The sequence below is a fragment of the Zeus faber genome, assembly GCF_960531495.2.
Source record: "Zeus faber genome assembly, chromosome: 1".
Lineage (NCBI taxonomy): Eukaryota > Metazoa > Chordata > Actinopteri > Zeiformes > Zeidae > Zeus > Zeus faber.
In genome coordinates this window covers 52,024,946-52,045,743 of record NC_137193.1, presented here as the reverse complement: position 1 = coordinate 52,045,743, position 20,798 = coordinate 52,024,946, and the positions used below count along the sequence as shown (strand labels likewise).

The 20,798-nt window shown below is 41.8% G+C and overlaps 1 protein-coding gene across 1 annotated transcript in view; it reads left to right on the top strand.

The window, feature by feature from the left end:
* ptprsa (protein tyrosine phosphatase receptor type Sa) overlaps positions 1-20,798 on the top strand; it is a 201,221-nt gene that overhangs the window by 92,387 nt on the left and 88,036 nt on the right. The window contains exons 5-6 of the mRNA XM_080014935.1: positions 2,063-2,251; positions 20,549-20,659. Coding sequence (XP_079871061.1) covers positions 2,063-2,251; positions 20,549-20,659 — 300 coding nt within the window. The remainder of the gene's footprint in view (positions 1-2,062; positions 2,252-20,548; positions 20,660-20,798) is intronic.

Below are 20,798 nucleotides of genomic sequence, written 5' to 3'. Positions count from 1 at the left end.
AACGCCTGTACTTCTTTGAACCTTCCTTTAAATATTCATACCTCTCTGCTGAAGTCAGCCGGTGTGTGAGGTAACCCTGTCTGCCTCCCGTTTTTTTGGAGGGCCTCTTCCTCTCGTTCTTCCCCGTCTTACTGCGGCTTTTTATGTCTTTTATTGTGGAAGGGCTTTTAAATATTTCACAAAGCGCATAAATATCAACTCCTTGACCCACGTCGCCACTCGCCCCTGTTTTTTTTATGGGTTTTTTTTGAGAATGAATACAAATTTGTTTTCACACTGAAATTCTTAAATAAAGCACCATGGTGCAAAATAATAATAATAATAACAATGATGATAATAATAATAATAATAATAATAATAATAATAATAATAATAATAATAATAATAAAAAGTGTACAAGAGCATGAAATAGGAAACTCTTAATACATTCATGCGTCATATTGATTACGATGTAATGCATTAAGAGTTCAATTCAGTTGACTTGAACATTAAATTGTAATTGATTTTGCAACCATCGGTGTTATGCTTTGGTTGAGGCAAACAAATTTAATTTGACAATGACACTGGAGCACAAAAGGTTGCATGACCAGGCTTGAATATAAAAATAATGAGATTTAGGGTTTAAATCGGGACTCTAGACACGGCCCACTCTTGACACGTGGATTTGATTATCTCTATTCTTAAAGTTTGGTGCCCTAAAACATATTTAGAAGAAAAAGGATCTTACCGTTGATCCAAATTAAAACAGTACAAGAACTGTTCCAAATAAAACAGCCTTGGGTTTTCCGGCTGTTAACTTTTTGCGCGTGTGTCTGTGTGTGTTAGTTTTGCATATAAGATCCAGGTGCAGCCAAGTGTGGGGAGCGGCTTTGAGGGGATCTCTGACAAAATAAGCGTGTCCTCAAGGTCGAATTGATTGTTTGAATTGCGTTGCCTTCATCAGGATTAACTTGAATTTACATTCTATTTTGGTTTAATATTTTCACTATGTTTTTGTTTTAACTTCAAAACCAATTTTCATAACAAAAAACTAAATAAATAAACTTGATTTTTAATTTGAAAACCACTCCCGGATTTTGGCTCCTCGGGCACACTCCAGCTGCATCATGTGCGTTCTGGGGGGTGGATTTGGAGCAAACCAGGATGAACCTGAGCGGCTTCAATCTTCTAAAAAGCTGCTCTGCGCTCCGATGAAATTATGAACACTCCAGCTCCGCTGTGCTCGCATGCACTGGTGACACGGAGCGTTTATTTTTACTTAACACTGGGAATTCAGCATTACCTGTGACTTCACATTTTATTTTATTGAAATAGAAAAGGATTTGCAAGGCAAACGTGTGTTTCTCTCATTCTCAACACTTCCCCTGACCGCCGTCCCACTGCACCAATCAGTTACTTCTTGTCAGATATTAAGCACACACAGTTTTTCTCTTCGGTTTCCTAAATCTGTTTTACACCCCATACCGTACCCTCTCAGCAGCCCGAGGTCAGATTGGCTTCATGTGTTAATACCGCCTCAATCTGCTCACTTCTTTGTTTGGCTATATTGCCGGCTCTAATCCTATCTTTCCCAGGTGTATATCTCAGCAATACAGACTAAATTGAAGTTAGGAGATTCAATGAGATTAAGCGACACATGAATTGCCGATGTCTCTTGGCTTCCAGTTACATCTGGCCCCATTTAGGGAATTTGTAAATGCGACTGGGAGATATGAAGTGGGAGATTAGAAAAATATTATTTTATATTTAAATAATCGATTCAATACAGTGTATTTCAGTTATAAAAATTCTAAATTACTTACAAAAATCTATGAAATCTGTGTTTTGTTAAAACTGATATCATATTACTTACATTTGAATGGTCTAGTCCCAGGTTAATATTCTGGATTTTAGACACAACACAAGTTAGTGGGAGATAATAGTGGCAGCGAATGCATTTGCAAATAAATTTCAATGCAATGATGAATACATGTATATTAAAGTATATTTTAATGGAAAATAGCATCTATTAAAGAATTAATGTCGCCGTCAAGGAGCTAACCAAACACTTTTTCCTTCACAGAGGACCTTCTTCCAGCCGGCTTCCCAAACATCGATATGGGCCCCCAGCTGAAGGTGGTGGAACGCACCAGGACAGCCACGATGCTCTGCGCCGCCAGCGGAAACCCTGATCCAGAGATTACTTGGTTCAAAGACTTCCTGCCAATCGATCCCAATGCAAGTAACGGCAGAATCAAGCAGCTCCGTTCAGGTAAGGAATCAGCTTGTGCAACACTGTTCGAAAAAAGGGCATTTGTGATTTGTGTCCAAAACTGCTCACTGCTTTCTTTTTAACCTGTCTTTTTTCCTACTCATGGATGCTATTTTTTTCTTATAGACCCATACATGCTGTGGCAGACGAGGGGGCGTGGTTAAGCAATAGGCAGTGAGATGCCGAGGCGTGTTTTTTATCAAAAGGGTAAACAAAAAGGCTTGCTAGCCGAAACGTGTACATAAAGCAATAATAAGCGTCCGGGTTCAGTGGGGATCCCCTACACGAGGGGATCCCCACTGCAAGACAAAACAACACATAAGAAGACTCTTTCGGCCGGGTCCAACCAATCAGACCTAATGAAGCTGATTAGACATACCCGGTACAGCTGTACCGTGGAAGAAGCCAGCGCCTCCACCTGCAGGCCGTTGCTTAACCATGCCCCCTCGTCTGCCACACATGCATTATCAATAGCAAATAATTAAAATATTTTCTGTTCCACAGCACAAATATTTAGTTCTGCATTCAGAACATAAATCCATATGTTGACATGAGTAAGCAACTCAAGCCCAATATCATTCATAATATTCTATTATTCCTATAATTTTCAGTTAAAAAGAAAAAGGTATTTAGCATACTGACATGTTGAATGGGAAAATCCTTTAAGAGTGAAATGTGCAAAATCGTTCATGCAACCACAGCTCACGCGACCAATTTACAATGTCCCGGAATAGTGTCAGAGGGGGGAAAGAGAGAGAGACCACCACGCTGCGCTGGATGTGCTGTCTTGTTGCCATCGATTAAACCCAACGAGAGGCCCAGTAAAGCAATGTCTAATTATATAGCTAATTAAGTGCAGGCCCTGGAGTGGCCCGGGGCAACAAGTGGTAGATATTTTATGTCGATGATTAGTTACCATCCGAAAAAATCAGATGACTCCTCTTTGATTTGCCGCTGCAAATGTATATCAGGGCAGGCGCGGCTAAATAGAGTCTGTCAATATTGAGCTCCTGCCCTAGTTGTGCCATACACTAAAAACAATTCAATCCGTCAACTTGTATTTATGTGAGACTGGGAGAAAATTTAATTGCAGGTTTGTGGTTAACACTAGTTTTAAAGCTAGTTGGAAGTTTTGTAGAACATTATATTGATGTTGATCACCCCTTCCGTCAAAAGAAGTTAATATGCTGGCCCTCACTTTTAAGTCTTCAAAGGTTCTGTTGCCACTGTATGGAGAATGAAGACTGTCTTCATCCCGCTTTCCATTGAGTCCCTTTGTTTTGCAAGCTGAATTTCCAAAACCCTCATGCCCTTATTTCAAAGAGGACTCTACAGCACAATGTAGCCTATCAATTATCAAATAAAGGCTTTATTTTCAATGTGTGCTGAGACTGTAAACAAAGCAAGTCGGCTAGTCAGAAGCTCCTTCATTGTTGAAGTAAGTGAAAAACAGTCACTCTTATTGATAATTGATAGCCTCCGTCAAACCATGGAGTCACTTTCTTATGTACTAGCATGGGACATTTCAAACTGCTTCACATTCTAGTCAGCATGTTTTTAAGACTGTGTTCCACACACAGCAACAACTGAGAGAGTGAGTGGCTGTTTATATTGAAATAAGGACCTATATTGAAATTATAAACATCCTGCATATTGTAAAATCTACAAACCCTCAGTTGACTCAACATAGTATTGTCATATTTAAGATTGTCTGACCTATTATAATTTCCAAAATTAAGAATGTAAGAAATTTGAAAAACTTGTCGATAACATGAAACAACATTAATTCTGCAATTAAATGCACCAAGTGGTGGTGGGTTTGTAAAACCAAAGGCATAGATTGCTAATCCTGTGCTCTGTAAGCTTCCATAGTCATACACTGTCAAAATGTAAAATATTCTTTGCACTCTTACTTAGATTGTGTTCTACAACTTTATGAGAGTGGTTTCGCAGTTCTTGGTGGACTGGGTCTCCTTCTGGGAGTATCAGTCACTCTACAGGACTTTATCGAGAGGCAGCCACTATCCAACACGTTTGACTCTAGTTTGAGGACGGAGGGCCACCTTGGGGGATTCTCAGGAAGGAGCTGTGGGTTTCTGATACTAATGCTCTCAGCACTCTAGCTCATATTCTCATACAACAAGCCCGCTCTTTTCCCTAATATATACAGCTCATACTCAATGGACCGCAGGAAGTTTGCTGGCTTGACCAGCCAACATCTATAAAAGGGTTGTCATGATACTTAATATTTTCTTCGGACCAAGTGTTACATTTTAAAGACCATTGTAATTGTAGTAATAATAATATTGATGTACTCTGTACAGTTATGCTCCACTGGGATGGACACTTGTCAGTCAAAGTGATTATGAATTATGAATGAAATGGATATGAAGTTGTGGCCCCTTTTAGTCTTCAGGGTAGACCATAACCATCAGCTTTTTCATTTTGTTTATTTGCTGCTTAGAAAGATTGTGATCTTACTGTATTCGTGGTTGGTCAGTTCCTAAATCAGTTAGTTTATCTTCCCTTCCTGTCGTCCCTCACCCTGTGTCATCTCTCTTCATCTTTTTTTCACAATGTCTTAATGTCTTTGAAAGCAGATTTGGTATCTTGATGTGTTTCTCTTTGTCCTTGTGTTTTGTCCTGTTGTCTGAAATGTTGTTTTTATGCACATCAAAACAGCACATCAAAGAGGTTTTCTGGAAATAAACTAGATATAAACACAAAACAAAAATGCTGCTTCTAAGTTGAAGTGGTCAAATAAACAAGCATAATTCAGTAATGATTGATGAATATATGCAAAATCCCAAGAATTCTGAAAAAGTTGGTGAAATCTTCTAGCAGGGTGTGTTATGTGTATGAGAGCTGTTTTGAAGCAGCTAAACTGTACTTCCACAACTCTTGGGTAAAACACTCTTTATTCTGCCTTTCCTATCTCACTCTCTGCAACTGCAAAACCTCACCCTAAAATGAACTGTTTTGTTCTTCCTTTTCTTTCTGTTTACTTTCTTGGTCCTTTGTCATTTTCAGAAGCCTTTGGTAAGTGTTTCACTAAGCCCAACGAGCCCACCCACTCCTTAAGGCAGATGGTATATATCAGCTCTAAAATGCATGCCAGCCCCCTCCTCCTCCTCCTCCTCTCCCCTTACCCTCCCTCTCCCCAACCCGCTCTCTGTTTTTCTTCTACTCTTTCTCTTACCATCTCTCTCTCTCTCTTTCTTTTCTTTTTTCTTATTTTTGTGCTCTCCTACTGATTTCAACTTTTTCTCTGCTGCAACACAAACACTTAGATGGGGAGTAGAAAGGTTAAACAAGGACATGCAACTGCATGGGGTATCACAGTTGTTATATTATTGCCATTTACCCATGAGCAGCAGCATTACACCTTTTTTCCATGTCTTTTTTGTTTTGTTTTTGTAAACCTTCATTTAGCTGCAGAGGTTTTACTGGACACGTATGCTCTTCAAATTCTTTCACTTACACACATGTGGTTCTACCCAGCTACAACCACATTTGGTTTATTAGTGCCAGCCTGCTGGGATATCTTGCGAAAACAGTGAAGAAGGAGGAGGGCGGAAACTAACATGTTTCGCCTTTCTCTCTATATCTTCTTTGTCAAACCACTGACCATTGAGAATGAGTGATGTGATTGAAACCAACAACCCTCCAATGACTGGCTTTAAGATAGCTGACCCTTTGCCCACAATTGTTTATGGACAGCCTTACTCTTTTCTGTGGCCTCTAGTGAGGTGTGTAGAAACAATTCAGGAAGGAAAAATAATGATTGTTTGGGAAGGATAAACCCACTCTGCCCCACTGAAAAAGGTTAAGGCCTTTCTCTAAATACACATGCAAACAGTCAGCCCTGGTTTCACAAGAACTTCTTTCACATCCAGAGAAAACTCAGCAGAGTGGAGAGTACTGCTGACAGAGGTTGAAAGAAAACAGGAATTCTGTCCAGCTCGGGAGCACAGTGGGAGTAAACCCTCCAATCGCATGCTCTGGCTGGCTTGTCCTCTTGGCCTTGGCCAACAACTTGCTCTCCTGCCTGGTTGGTCCAACCTCCAGCTGGATACTGAGCTGCCAACACTCGTCCTGCCACTGGGCCGGACATGGAGTGTTCAGGTGAACGTTGGATCTAAACAAATTTTATACTCCTTTTGAATGCCTTTGAACCTTATTGCACAAATACATCCTCGTGCTCTGAGGTAATTTACAATTTAAGGTAATTGTTTTTATTGGGGAGCTGAAAAGGAAATTACCTACCCTTGTTTCAGTTCCAAGGCCCTTTAAAAAAAATTTTTAGCTTTGGGGACTGGAGGGTCTGGTGGTTTTTTATTGAAGACTTCAAGCTGGAAAGCTTGTGCAGCTAGACAGAATTATTAATTATTAATTATTATTAATTATTATTATTTGGAATCAATCTCGCAGGTTTTGCTGAAATCTAGACCTGGACAGATTCTTCTTGTTAGTGCATTAATTAATTTGGTTTTGTTTTCATTACTTGGGGATGGTGGTGGGGGTGGTGGAGCTGATGGTGAGGAGGAACAGGACAAGGGATGGCTTGTGCAATGACTTCATCCCCTCAGTCTCCTTCTGCTGTATATTATACGTATGAAACAGAGCTAATGTGACCTCCAACAAAGACACAAACCCACCACACTTTAGCCCCCCCCCCCCAACACACACACACAGATACATATACATACACATTCAAAAAGTATATCAACAACAAGCATCATATGAGACAAACATTTACATGATTTTATCTTTTGGAAGATGGAGTAGCAAACAGCTCAGGTTGGCTGGCTATCTGCGTGTGTGTGTGTGTGTGTGTGTGTGTGTGTGTGTGTGTGTGTGTGTGTGTGTGTGTGTGTGTGTGTGTGTGTGTGTGTGTGTGTGTGTGTGTGTGTGTGTGTGTGTGTGTGTGTGTGTGTGTCCGTGTCCGTGTCCGTGTCCGGACGCACTATGCTATAATGGCACTAATATTTGTGTGGAGCCCGGAGGAGTACTGCTCCGGAGGTGTGGGGGGAGCGTGACATTTTCTCGAGCCCCAATTACCTCCCTGCCACTCCACCCCCCAGGCTGTTGCTGGCCTCATCTGGCATAGATGATGGACTGGCCAGACAGAGAAAGAGGTCTAGAAGAAGAACTGCATGTGCATAAAGTTTAAGATTAAGTCTTTATGTAAAAAGATCAACCCAAGATGCCGGGTGGCCTTGGCTGTGGATGAAAACATCCAGCACGTTGTTTTCTTTGTCACTGTGGATACACCAGAGGAAGTGGACGAGGGCTTTGCAGATGTGGAGGACACAGCCAGGTGTCTCTCAGAGACCTGCCGAGACACAGGATCCTAGCCTAGTCTCCACGGCGACGAGAAGGTCAGCCAGCTGTCCTGTGATGGGTGGAGAGCTCTTGACAGTCTTTCAGTCATGCAAACTGGCCCACCCTCCCCACCCTGTACACCATCTCTGTCCAGATTGCATTTGGGCAGACAACATCCTTCAATCATATTTTTTTGTAACAAAAACAGCTGGGGTGGTTATGCACAGCATATAATGCTGCATTTGATAATGCAACAAGGTCACAAGCCCGGGGAGGTCTATTTAGGTTATTGTCATCCGAAGCTGATCAGCACCTGGCTCACTGAAGCTTAAATTGGGGATTATGGCCACAACGATGCCCATAACACAGGTGGATTTGCCATTGTAATTTAATCAGAATGCCAGCTAGACTCAATAGATCTTGACCTAGACAAACTATTGTGATTCTTTATTGTGGTTCAATATATATATATATATATTATTTTTATTTTTTTTATTATTATATATTATATATATTATTATATATTATAATTAATATATATATATTTTTGGACATTCCTTATACTTGCTTATACTTGTTTCACTGATACCTTTCAACTACACTACCTCTTTGTTACCTCTATTGCTCTCTCACTTTCTTTAACTCTCTCTATCTTTTACTATTCTAATTGTCCTTGTTAACTACTCCCTTTCAAGATAGACACATCCCACCTTTTCGCTTTCCAAACCTGCTTCATTAACCTTAACTTACCCTAACCGTAACCTAACTTTAACCCTAACTTTTCCTTGCCTTACCTAACCTGACCTCACCTTATTGAACCTAACCTCACCTAACCTCAAACTAGTAACTGTCTAACTCCCAATGCCCAACTAAAAGCCCTTCACTCCTGATTCAAAAGGAAAAAAGTGACACTTTCCTGCAGCCTCTAATCAAACTCTAACTCTTTAACAACTTAACTTTCCGAGAATCTTTGTCTTCACCTGTCTTGTGATTTAGTACCTCTTATTACACGCATATGGTCTCTGGACCGGTTGGAGAAATGAAAGGAAAAAACAAAATGGCCCCCTTTGTTTTGCCTGGTTTGTTTTGAGGTTTCTGCACTTCAGTTGTCCTGTGTAAATACCATCAGCCATACCGTGTTAGGCATACTGTGTATGGCTCCAGAATTTTGATAATAATCCTTTGTGAAAGGCTTATAGAGGAGGAAAATCTAACAGATTAGGCACATTGAATAGCAAAAAAGGCTTTCATAAATTACATGTATTTCAGTAATTTTATGTCTCACGCTGAAAATTGCATGTTTTCCTCACATAATTTATGGTTATTCAAGCCAGACCCAGCTGTGATTTTATTCTATCACAATGGCAACACACCATCAACAATTTTAACTGAACTTTTACTGATGTGCTGTAAAACTAAGAATAAGAGTACCATTCAACACAGTGCTGCACACTTTCTAACAACTTATGTACGTACATGTATAAAAGCAGAGAAAATGTCAAACCAGGCAAAATGTTCATAAATTTTCTTTTCACTGCTGTTATCACAAAGGAAAGTATGCAGAGCAACAGCCACAATCTCAGTGGAAGTCTTTGTAAATGTGATCTAATCTCCACCCTTAATGTAATGAAATTTTTTTTTAATTTTTATTTTATATCCAGGAACACTTTGTATTTAAATTAATTGAGAGTTATAGGAATTTGTATTTTTGTGTGTATACTATTGCATGCAAATACACTCCCTACTCACACGCACATGCACTCATAAAAATAGCCTCTCAGGGGGGCCAGGGCTGTAGTGTTGGGCTTAACGGGCACCATGAACTCTTGACCCTGAGCTGTGTATCTGTCTGTGCTAAGTAGGGCACCTCTTCTGGGCCTGCATTGCCCTACTGGTGCTCCTGTGGGGCAGCCAGGGGCAGCACACTGTCAGTTTAACATGATTCATTCCAATTGGAGACAGAGAGACAACAAGAGGCAAAAAGAAAAAGATTAAAAACGAGGGGTACAGTGGCATTTCAGGGAGTGAACAAATCAATATGGAGATGTGTACCTATATGAAAAGACAAGGCACCAAAGGCATGAGGGGAAGCCAGCTAACAATGTGGCCTGCAATTTAGCCAGCATCTCCACATTGACTTCCCTGACTTGAAGCATCAGGTGCTGTTTGGGTGATGCTATAGTCATTTAGGCATCATTCAAAAAGCTAGTAAGTTTAACTAGCAATAAATCTGACACCAAGGTCTGTTTTTAAATAATTAAATATAAAACATACAAGACACAGTAGAACATGTAGAAGAGGTCATTGAATTGGCTTTGCATGAATTTAATTGGGATTCTTTTCATCCACCTCCCCTTCTTTTGTGACATCAGCAGTGGAAAGTGTTTTTCTCAGTTTGGCACCATTATATTATCCGAGATCCGATGAAAACTTGTTAATGGTGTTTAATCCAGTTGCGATCATATCAACTCCAACCTTAACAGTTACTATCAACTACTATTTTGACATTAACCTTCAACTAAACTGATGTCTAAACTGTGTCTTCATCCTTGTGTCTCCTCCAGTGGGTACCCCAATTCGAGGTAAGACGTCTAACATCACAATTAAAACAACTAAAAAATATGTTAACTTTCACATAACCACACCGAACAACCCCACCCAACGGACTACAAATGCGAAAGAAGCAGGCCTTCCATTTTTAAAAGTTATCCGAAATCTGCCTTTTCTGTGACCAATACGGTGTCATCTCTTTTTTGTGTTCTTTGTTCTGTGTCATACTGTATATGTCTGGTCCTGATTGTGTGTTTGTTTTTCGACACTTTTCCATTCCAACTGATGTGTGAATTCTGTGTTGTTGTTACGACCCCTCTGACCCCGATACACCTTGTGTTGAGAACATTACTGAGCACTTGTGATTGTGCTTCATGTTAGAGTACAGTAATGGTAGTGAATGGTGAATGGGTGGGATGGTGATGCTGGTTATTTCTACTTGGATTGTTTCATTCGTTCCTCTGCCATGTGAATTGTTTGGGCGTGAAGGAGGTTGGGGTAGCTGGGTTGGATGGGTCAGAGCGACGAGGGTGATCATAGCTGGTAGTAGGTGCGTGTTGTTTTTGTCCATCTACTTGTGCTGCTGAATACTGTAAACTGTCCATAGCCATGTCTCTACCACAGGAACCATTTCAGGAACTAGGAGTCCCCTGTACTTAGGAAATTAGTCTGAAACCATCCAACCACTACCACATTTCGCATCACCTGATTGCAACAGTTCCTCTGTGTGGTGGGAAAGCAAGCAATAATTATTTTAGGGACCACTAAGGTACCCATTTCAGAAGATTCTGGGATTGAATGGTTTCTTATTTAGTTCCTGTACCTCTGTGTTGGTACAGGAAAGTGTCTTATACCACCTCATTGCCTTCCTCTTGATAATCTCTGTTTTACTCTGCCTCAATCCTTCTGGAGGCTCCAAGGGACAGTATCACCATTTTGTGTGATGTTAATGCCCCGAAGCCCATGGATGGTCTTGTGATTCCTGACGGGAGGTACAACCCAGATCACCGCAGGAGAGACCAGTACAAATTAGATTACATTTGTTTTTATTCAAGTTGCTCTGCATAGCACTGGGGCAAGCTGATGTTGTACATTACCTTCTTTTAAGAATATGGCTTTACGGGGGAAGCTATTGTCCATGCAACTTATGTACACCAAAATGTAGAACAAAAAAACACTTGTGGTAAAATAGTATCCACGTGAGTTTATCAAGTCTTTACTGCATTGAGTAAGTCATTTATTAAGGCTCTTCTAATTGTGCTTCACTGATTTGCAGCAAACTTTTATTCTAATAACCATTTCTATCCTTCACCCATCCTGTTTTCCGTTCCTTGGACTGTCATGTACACACACTTCCCTCACACAGTCTTGCCAAATTATTATATGTAGATTTATTCTCACTCTTAGTTGCATAATGGATTGTGTTCACAGGTTGAGCAGGTGAGTAAACATCCCAGTGAATAGAATGTGTATACATATTCACAGTGGATTTAATGGATGCTTTTAATTTTATCATAACAACATTTTTTTTCCCAGCTCAGGAGGTGGTTCATGTTGACGTCTTAACGATTAGGATCTTTCATTTCCATGTACTCTGCCATTCCATACATGCTATAGATGAGTCTGTTCACGGCAGGTCACAAAATGCCCTCACTGACGCCAAGATTTTTATTGTATATCAAAGTCAAATCTTTGAAATACTCCTTACCGTTAAAACCATCATTTGTTACCAACCCCAAAAAAACAATCTTCTTTGCATCCGTAATGTAGGAATAAGAATGCTTCACAAATCATATTCCCGTGAACAAAGCGAGTGTGACTTATGAACTCTGAATTTGCATAATACGATTAGCAATCCAAAGAGGTGATTTCTTCCCCCTGTGCCCCAGAACGCTAAACTGCTGCACAGGACCAAGCCTAGGGAGCTTATATTGTGTGTGTGTGTGTGTGTGTGTGTGTGTGTGTGTGTGTGTGTGTGTGTGTGTGTGTGTGTGTGTGTGTGTGTGTGTGTGTGTGTGTGTGTGTGTGTGTGTGTGTGTGTGTGTGTGTGTGTGTGTGTCAGTCCAGTATCAAAAAAATATGCGGCATTCAACTCCGAAATTTGATACCTATGAATTTTAGTGAGTAAGTAAGTACCAGTGTGCCAAAAATAAAAGGTAAAACAGGTTTACAGGCAAAAGAGATTAAACGAATAGTTCTATTTTCATTTATTTGTTTTAATTTAGTTTTTTGTTATGAAGCAGAACATGGACTTAAACTGAATAATTCTGGACATATTGTATTGTTTAGGAGTGTGCCAATGTCCTTTTCAAGGTATCATTGTTGATAGCTGTATTGAAACATCTTGAAAAATAGCCAACCCTCGATAGCAAGGAGTGATAAGCTTGAAGGGCATATCTGCTATTGTTTTGGAGAGGAAAACATACTTCAGATAAAGGAAACATGAGGAGGTGCAGGAGAGATCAGGAATGCCCAAGCTTTTAAGCCATCAATTCACTCGAATGGCAGAACTGGTGAATCACTAAATAACAAGCTTCCTTTGCCGCCAAAAATCAAATGCTACTGCCACCAAGAGGCGCACATTCACACCCTGATCTTACATCAGATGACCTAATCTTAAATTAGATGATCAGTCAGAGAGCCTGTCAAATTACAGTAAGCCGCATAGGGCCCCCTGCTAAACATTTCGGCAGCTTGACATTGACGTGGAAGTTGGCAGCTTGACATTGATGTGCAGTCCATGAAAAGGGTCCTGTGTCCTGGCCTGAAGGTAGGCTGTAGATTGGGTAGAAGCTAGACTCCCTACCAGCTTCCTAACTGATTTCACAGGAGCATTACAAGCCACCAGATGGGTACTGACAACGCATGTGGCCCCATGCCGGCTAGCGTTTTAATGACCTTGGGGTGTCGGCGCAGCGTGCCTTACTGACAGCCAGGACAAAGAGAGAGCGGTGGGAGGGAATGAGACAGAGGACAAGGGAGAGATAGAGAGAGAGAGAGAGAGAGAGAGAAAGGAGACAAAGGACACTTGGTCCAGGTGAGGCTGTCACATGTCCAGGTGGCTGTCCTGTTAGAGGGGCTTTGTCTGAGTACTGAAACTGCAAATATACAATATGCAGAATGGTGCAGGACAGGATTGTTTCCATAGTTTTTCATAAACTTTAAGAATGTTTATAAAGCACTTTTAAAATGATTTAAGTTCACTGAAGAACCGCAAGGGTGCTCGGACACGTTGACACCATAGGAAAAATATTCAAGATTTTGACTGCTAGTGTCTGAGACAACTCCAGTCATCCACCTGTAACTCCAACTGGTTGACTTCTTTGAAATTGGTGTCCACTGGCCTAGCTTTGGAATAACGCCAGTGTTTAGTTTAATTTATTATGAATATGTGACCTCTGCTGCTCCAACTCTGAAGAGGAGAACAGGGAGCAAATTGAATCATGAAGAAGAAGAAGAAGAAGAAGATTACACCCCCGGCCAACAAAGGTGTGCTGTACAAGGAGAGAAAAGCAGAAAGGGAACAAGAGAGAGAGAGAGAGAGAGAGAGAGAGAGAGAGAGTGAAAGAGAACGTGCAAGGCTCAGGCAGCCATCCTGTTGATCGCCTGAACAAATCAATCTGCGGCCTACGAGGCCGCACTAATTGAATTACACAAAAAGGACTGAGTAGAGATAGGATTTTGGGGGAGATGCAGGGACACGTTAAAGCCTGTTTCAAGGCAATGGACGGGGGGTGGGCAGCTTGCGGAGCTGTGGCCACTTTCTGAAATTAATCATCCGTGCTATATCTCTCCTCCCTCTCCTCTTATCGATCCCTATCCCTTTGCTTGTCTATCTTTATCTGATGAGTGTGTTTTTCCAAGTCTTCTGCTTCACCTCACCGGTCCTGACATTTTCTGCCTTCTTGGTTTGTCTCAGTAAGACTCTATTCTATTTGTCACCATTTTCTCCCCTCCATATTTCATCCTATTTCCTTAATTTTCTGCCTACCTTTGTTAGTTTCTAGTAAAGAGAGAGTGTTTGTGTCCAGCCAGCCCTCTATGTGATCACACCTTGACGTCTTTGAGAAATATTTTCAGAGCCTTAAAGGCACAGGCAGGTAGCGAACTGAAAGGCACACAAAGGGTGTGTGTGTGTGTGTGTGTGTGTGTGTGTGTGTGTGTGTGTGTGTGTGTGTGTGTGTGTGTGTGTGTGTGTGTGTGTGTGTGTGTGTGTGTGCGCGCGCGCGCGCATGGGTAAGTATATTTTATTTATACAGCACCTTATAAACAAGAGTTACAAGGTGCTGTACAATAAAGACATTAAAGAAAATAGAAATCAAAAATAGAAAGTTGGAAATAGAAAACGAGAATAATATAAATAAATCCAAGTAGAATAAATATAAAATTGCGCAGAAGGAAAAACACATTAAGACAACATGTACGATAGAGGTGGGTTTTTAACAGCTTCTTTAAGGACTCCACAGATTCTGCATTTTTTTATAACTGAGGGAAGAGTGTTCCAGGGAGTAGGAGCTGTAACAGCAAAAGCTCAGTCACCCTTGGTTTTCAGCTTTGGTCAGAAGACCTGAAAGATCATGGAGATCTCACTGAGGCCAGAGAAAACAAAAGTTCTGAAATATAGGGAGGGGCCAGCCCGTTTAGTGCTTTGTAAGTAATTAAAATCATTTCAAAATCAATTCTGCAGTTGACCTAAGTCTGTCGGCAGCATATTGGACCAACTGGAGCGAAGACACAAAAGAGTGACTTTGGGTGGTGTGTGTGTGTGTGTGTGTGTGTGTGTGTGTGTGTGTGTGTGTGTGTGTGTGTGTGTGTGTGTGTGTGTGTGTGTGTGTGTGTGTGTGTGTGTCCGCGCAGCATTCTCATAGTAACTGATGTGAGTCTGAGGAACCCACATCCCCCCCCCCCCCTCCTCTCAATCTGCGGCCCCGAATGAAAGCGAAGACGCGGGATGCCTAACATGTGTCAAGATGTGTCAGTTTTATTTTGTTTTTCAAAGAAATAAAAACTCCCAGGAAACACAAAGATTCTGTCATTCGATGGTAGTTTGCTGGTTGCTGAGTTTGTCAGACAGTTTAAATACTTCCCAGCTGGAGATACTGGATTGATGCCAATGTCACCCTCTGATAGCTCTTCTACTAGGCTCACGGCAGCTATGCCATAAATGTGTATTTCTGACAAGGCCTGTCTTTACCAGGAATGTCCCGGTATGTGAACTATATATTTTTGGAATTTTTCTTTCTTGATGGTCAATGAAGAAATTACGCAAAAAATACAACCGGCTGCTATGCTCTGGCAGGCTGCAGGCCGCTGGGGTGGACATTGCAGAGTTATGCCAAACACATACAACACATTAATTTAACCTGTTAAGCCCGACGGACCCGCCGGCAGGGTCCAAGCCACAGTCCGTATTTGACGAGCTCTCGCAAGCTCAGTGTTTAAGATGAGTTTGAGCCTCCAGTATTAGCGGAAAGTAGACGTCCAAACGAATCCGTAGCTGTAAAAAATGTCAACCGTCGGGGTAACATAGCTCCAAAGTCTGCAATCTTTTTGACAAAGGTCAATAGACCTGATCATATTCAAAAAGTCCCTTGACCTCCCACCTCAAGATATCTGAATGAAATTGGACTCACCAGAATCGCAAGCGTCTCACCTTTACAGCCATGCCAGACAGTATGTCAGCTACATAGGGCATCTTAGCTTCAGGGTCCTAAACAGACCGTTTGGTGCATGCAGTGAAAATGTTATTTTCACCTTTTTTTCTTTTCCCTTTTTCCCCTTTTTGCACACAGTGATACCTAAACAGTCATGGAATTGCAAAAACTGGATACGGCTACAAAGATGGTATTTGGCACCCCATGTGATTAGAATTTGAATTCAATTATTGTCGTTCGTGCTGGGTTTGCCGTAAAAATTATTCTGAGTTGTGCCGCTATGGTTTTGATATATCTAACTTTCGGTGTAACTTTCCACCCCATCATCATCCATATCGCTCGATGGGTTTGTGCGGGACAGTGTCACATTTTAACCAATTGTTCCGCGTCCTGCAACCGGCCGGAATGTCCTGTATTTTGATCAATTGAAGCTTGCAAATTGAAATATATACAGTTCTATCATATTGACATTTATTCCCATGCATTTTGTGGAGAGAGTCAGCACAGCTTTTGTGTCAGTAAAGTGTCTCTTCTTCTCTTGCGCTGTGGGAGGGTGAGTTGCTATGGTTACAGGGACACGCGCGCGCACACACACAGGTGCATGCTGTCTCTTTCTTTCAGTCTCTCTTACGAAAGTTATTCATTATGTATCTACTACTTTAATTGAGAGAATTTCTTCTGAAAATGTATTTTTATTTTGTGAAAAAAAAAAAAAAAACAACAAAAAAAAATACATTTTCTTTATCTGTTTGCAAGTTCAGAAAATCATCTGCCCTCCCCAGAAACCCCCCCGTGGGACCCACCGTTTGAGAACGCCTGGTGTAAGTCACTTGTATGTGGCAACAACTGCTGGAAAATGAACATTTCATTTAAAATTCCTCTTGAATAGAATTCACACCCAGGACCCCAATCGGCAGAAATATGAAACTGGCACAGTATGAAAATCCCGGTTTGGCATGTTCCACGGCCACGGGAAGCTGTTTACATCCCTGCCAGATCATCTGATGACAGAGAGGATGACAGACAGACGTAAAGCAACTTCAAATGGAATAAACCAGTCGTTTCTCTCTGAACCCCCGTCGCCTCTTTGCTCTCATTTCCAAATTATTTGTATCTCCCTCATTTTCCATTTCCTTCTCTCTTCCACTTTGCCGGCTTGCTTCACTCTTTCTTATTGCTCCTTGTGTCCGTCTTACTCCTATTACGTGTAGCCCCTCCCTTCCTCCTGCTCTCTCTCTCTCTCTCCTTCTCCTTCTCCTTCCATTAAGGAGGCTGCCTGTGTTCTTCAAAGCTCTGCACTCTGAAATAATGGCTAGAAATGTGTGATGAAGCCAGCAGGGACTCGGCAGCACCAGCTCAAACCGCCTTGCAAGGATCCTCCGCCCAGGACAGCCGGGCACAGATAAAATACACTCTCTTCCCCTTCAGGCTCTCGTTCTGTCTTTCACACTACTTCTTCTATACTTTTGTGAAGCACAATCCACGGAAGGGCATGGGGATTTTCTTTTTTTTCTTTTATTTGCCTCTTTTAGAGGGCTGTCAATGTGGCAGTTTAAATATCATTATCTGGATATCACCTTCAGATGACATGAAGGTGGAGACACTGTTTGTAGACATTATGAGATCTGTGTCTCAGCTTCATCAGAACTAATTCCTGTTGGTGCTGGAAGTGTCTTGACAGTATTATGCACAGGGACATGCTGAATAGGTACAGTATGTTGTGCAAGGAATACACATTGCCGCTCAAGGCAGCAAATTTTATATACCGGTACTTAGCATATATGGCTGCGTATCTTATTAATGACGTCATATAACAAAATAAATATAAAATAAATCATATCACAAAAAAAACCCAAATAAATCAGGGAGATTCTCTCAACCCTTGGCCTCTCAGCAGTACATATTACTCACTGGAGTGAGTTATGGGCAGCTAAAAAATAAATGCAAATATTTCTAAATTCATCTGGGGCACGAGGCTGACGTGCTGCTGGCAGAACTTTGTGGAATGGTCCACTCGGGGATTGGACTTCACACGGTCCTTATCCCATACCCTCCCTGGCGTAGATGCGAGAAAGCTTCTGAGCAGGCTCCAGCCCACCTGTCACTGGGATGGAATATGCTCTTCCAACCGCACATCAAACGGATCCCAATCAGGTCCCCGTGCACAGACCCATGAAAGCGAGCGCCACCTGGGCTCGCAGGTAGACGTTTTAATTTGGCACCTGAGCACCGTGCCAGGTACGGCTCCCTGCTGGGAACATGGATTATTGTAGCTTTTGAGGCAAACAAGGGAAAGAAAGAGATGGATGCGTTTTTTGATCCATCTAGATTCGGGCTCATTTTCCCAAGATGGATACCTCTGTGAGGAGGTATAAATACATAAAGGCATTAGGTGCGAAAGCCTGACTAATCATCATAATCACATGGACTGACGGGCTCATTTATGGAACCGGAGAAAAGTGTTATGATAGAAATATCCCTTACAACAATAATGTTTGGTTCACTTGCGGATGTGATGGAGTTGGCTTTGGTTCACTAAAATGGAGCCCCGGAAGAGCTTGTCGCATTTACGTTGCCCAGCTAACCATTAATGAGTGTCAGTGCAGTGTTTGTCATGGAGGCAGAGGCAATCTGTCTAGCTAGCCGAGCCGGAGAGAAGCCCTAATGATGTCATAACCAAGCGCCATCAACAAGCCCTAATGAGGAATGAGTCGACATCCCTATTGTTAGAAGAAATATGTTGTGTGTTTGGGTGTTTTCTCCCAAGGGGGAATTAATATTTCCCAGCCTCCAAAAATATGAACCGTGCGACGAACAACACAAATGACAGCAAATCTAACAGTAGACGGAAAGTTACCAAGTGTGCCCCTGAAGCCCAGTCACACGCTTTTTCGTGCTCATAATCACGGAAATGAATCTATTGAACCGTGTCCCGGAGCACGATTGGCCGACTTTTTTCACGCTACACATAGCAAAATTTTAACCAATTCATTTGAATAGGGAGATTTTCTAATGCTACATAAAACAAAATTCAAACCAAATCATTTGAAAGGGGATTTTTTTTTTAAATGCATGGGTTTAAAGTTCTGACTAGTAAGAAATAAAAGCATGATTATTGTTTTGTTTTTATTAAATACAAGGTTGGGCGAGAATAGTGATTATAGGGTCATACCCTCAGTATGAATTTCATTCATAGATACAATTTTACTGCATATTAATGTCAGCGTTTGCACGCCTTTTAATGAAATTTAAATTTGCCCATCAGCCTGTGTGGTAAACATTTCCATGGTAACAGTGAGCTCCACCAATATGAGACGTCGCTGTTACACTTTAAGATTATGGGTAGTGTAGTACTCCTCCATGACATCGCAAATAGAACATGTTTTTGTTAAAAAGAGGAAAAACAAATTGGGGGGGGATGGCTGTGCGACGCATCGGGGCACCCTTGATCTGTGCGCTCCGTTCCCTTATTGGATCGAAACTAGAAAGAACCGTGCTGTGTTTTAAAAAAAATGTTTCATACAAGTTAGGAAACAAACAAAAATAAATAGATCTAAAATAAAAAGACAGGAACCTGGCCCCGGGAACGCACGCACAGAGCAGGGCTGTCTGGAGGAGAAAAAAAAACTTTACTCGAATTCCCTGAGTTAGGTTTATGTTTTGCCTCGAATTCAAAGTTTTTTCCAAACAGCACACCTGCTGTTTTTGCAGAGTTCTTGCACTTGCCATCTTTAATGAGCTAACACCATAACAAATGAATGAGACTAGTGAAGACAGTGAGTGAGAGGAGGCGGGGCTGTGTGTGTGTGTGTGTGTGTGTGTGTGTGTGTGTGTGTGTGTGTGTGTGTGTGTGTGTGTGCGTGTGCGTGTGCGTCTGCGTATAGGTATAGAGAAATATATTTTTGCAGACATTTTTTGTTTATCAGCCTCGTGAGCGCAAGCATCGTCCAATGCCGATTTTCTCAGAATTCCCGAATATCGGCCCAATTAATCGGCAGACCGATCAATCGGACGACCAGGAGTAGAGATGGTTTGTTTGTGGTGTAGGAACATGATATATTTTCTTGGACGCTAAGTTATTGCGCGGTAAGCGATGGGGCTGTACTGCTGCGTCAAGCAGCGTCTTGCCATTGTTGGCTCAGATGTGAACTGATGAACCACATGTCTGGAAATGTTCCCATGACCCTCCTCTGGGTGAGTGCCGAACAGGGGCTGAATGTGTGCATGTGTTTTAGCCTGGTGTGTTGTGTGATAATTAAAGATTCTTCTTCTTCCTCTTCTGAATTGTCAATTGCCGTCAATCGGCAGGATCTCCGCACTCTTTCCCCCTGCTACCTTTCACCTCATATATTTACCATGACCTCGTCCACCTCATATTGATGTCAAAGATCCGACATCTTACAGTACTGTACATCCATTACACCCAACCGCATCACTGCAAATGTAGTTTGACTTATTCAGTTCACCCTTATTTATTTAATTTCCTTTTGCTTTTTTATCTGCCTCTGGGCCAGGCCGGCCAGGAGCGTTGCTCGTCATGGCAATAAACGCTAGCTTTGCAGCGAGAAACGTTTTCCAAGGAAATGGTCTTGAGAAATTAATGAAGAGGGCCTCCATTAAGGACACGGTCCAGACTCTCCCTGCACTGTTGCTGACAGTTTATCTAATCACCTCTCCCCCTGCTTTCTTCCCCTCGCTCTCTCTCTCCCCCTCATGTTCTACCTCTCCACCTCCCTACTTGTCTGCATTGGATGTTCTCGTCTTCTAGGTGCCCTGCAGATCGAGAACAGCGAGGAGACCGACCAGGGGAAGTACGAGTGCGTGGCCTCTAATGTGGAAGGCGTGCGCTACTCGTCCCCCGCTAACCTTTATGTGCGAGGTAGGGAGCAACCCGGTCCCGGAGTCAGGCCGACAAAACAAAAAAAGAAAGATGAAAAAACCTCCACCCATGAAATTTTAATGCTCAGTCCAGCTCAGTTTGAAGTGGCTTTTGTGCTTGTATTAACAAATGGCAATTA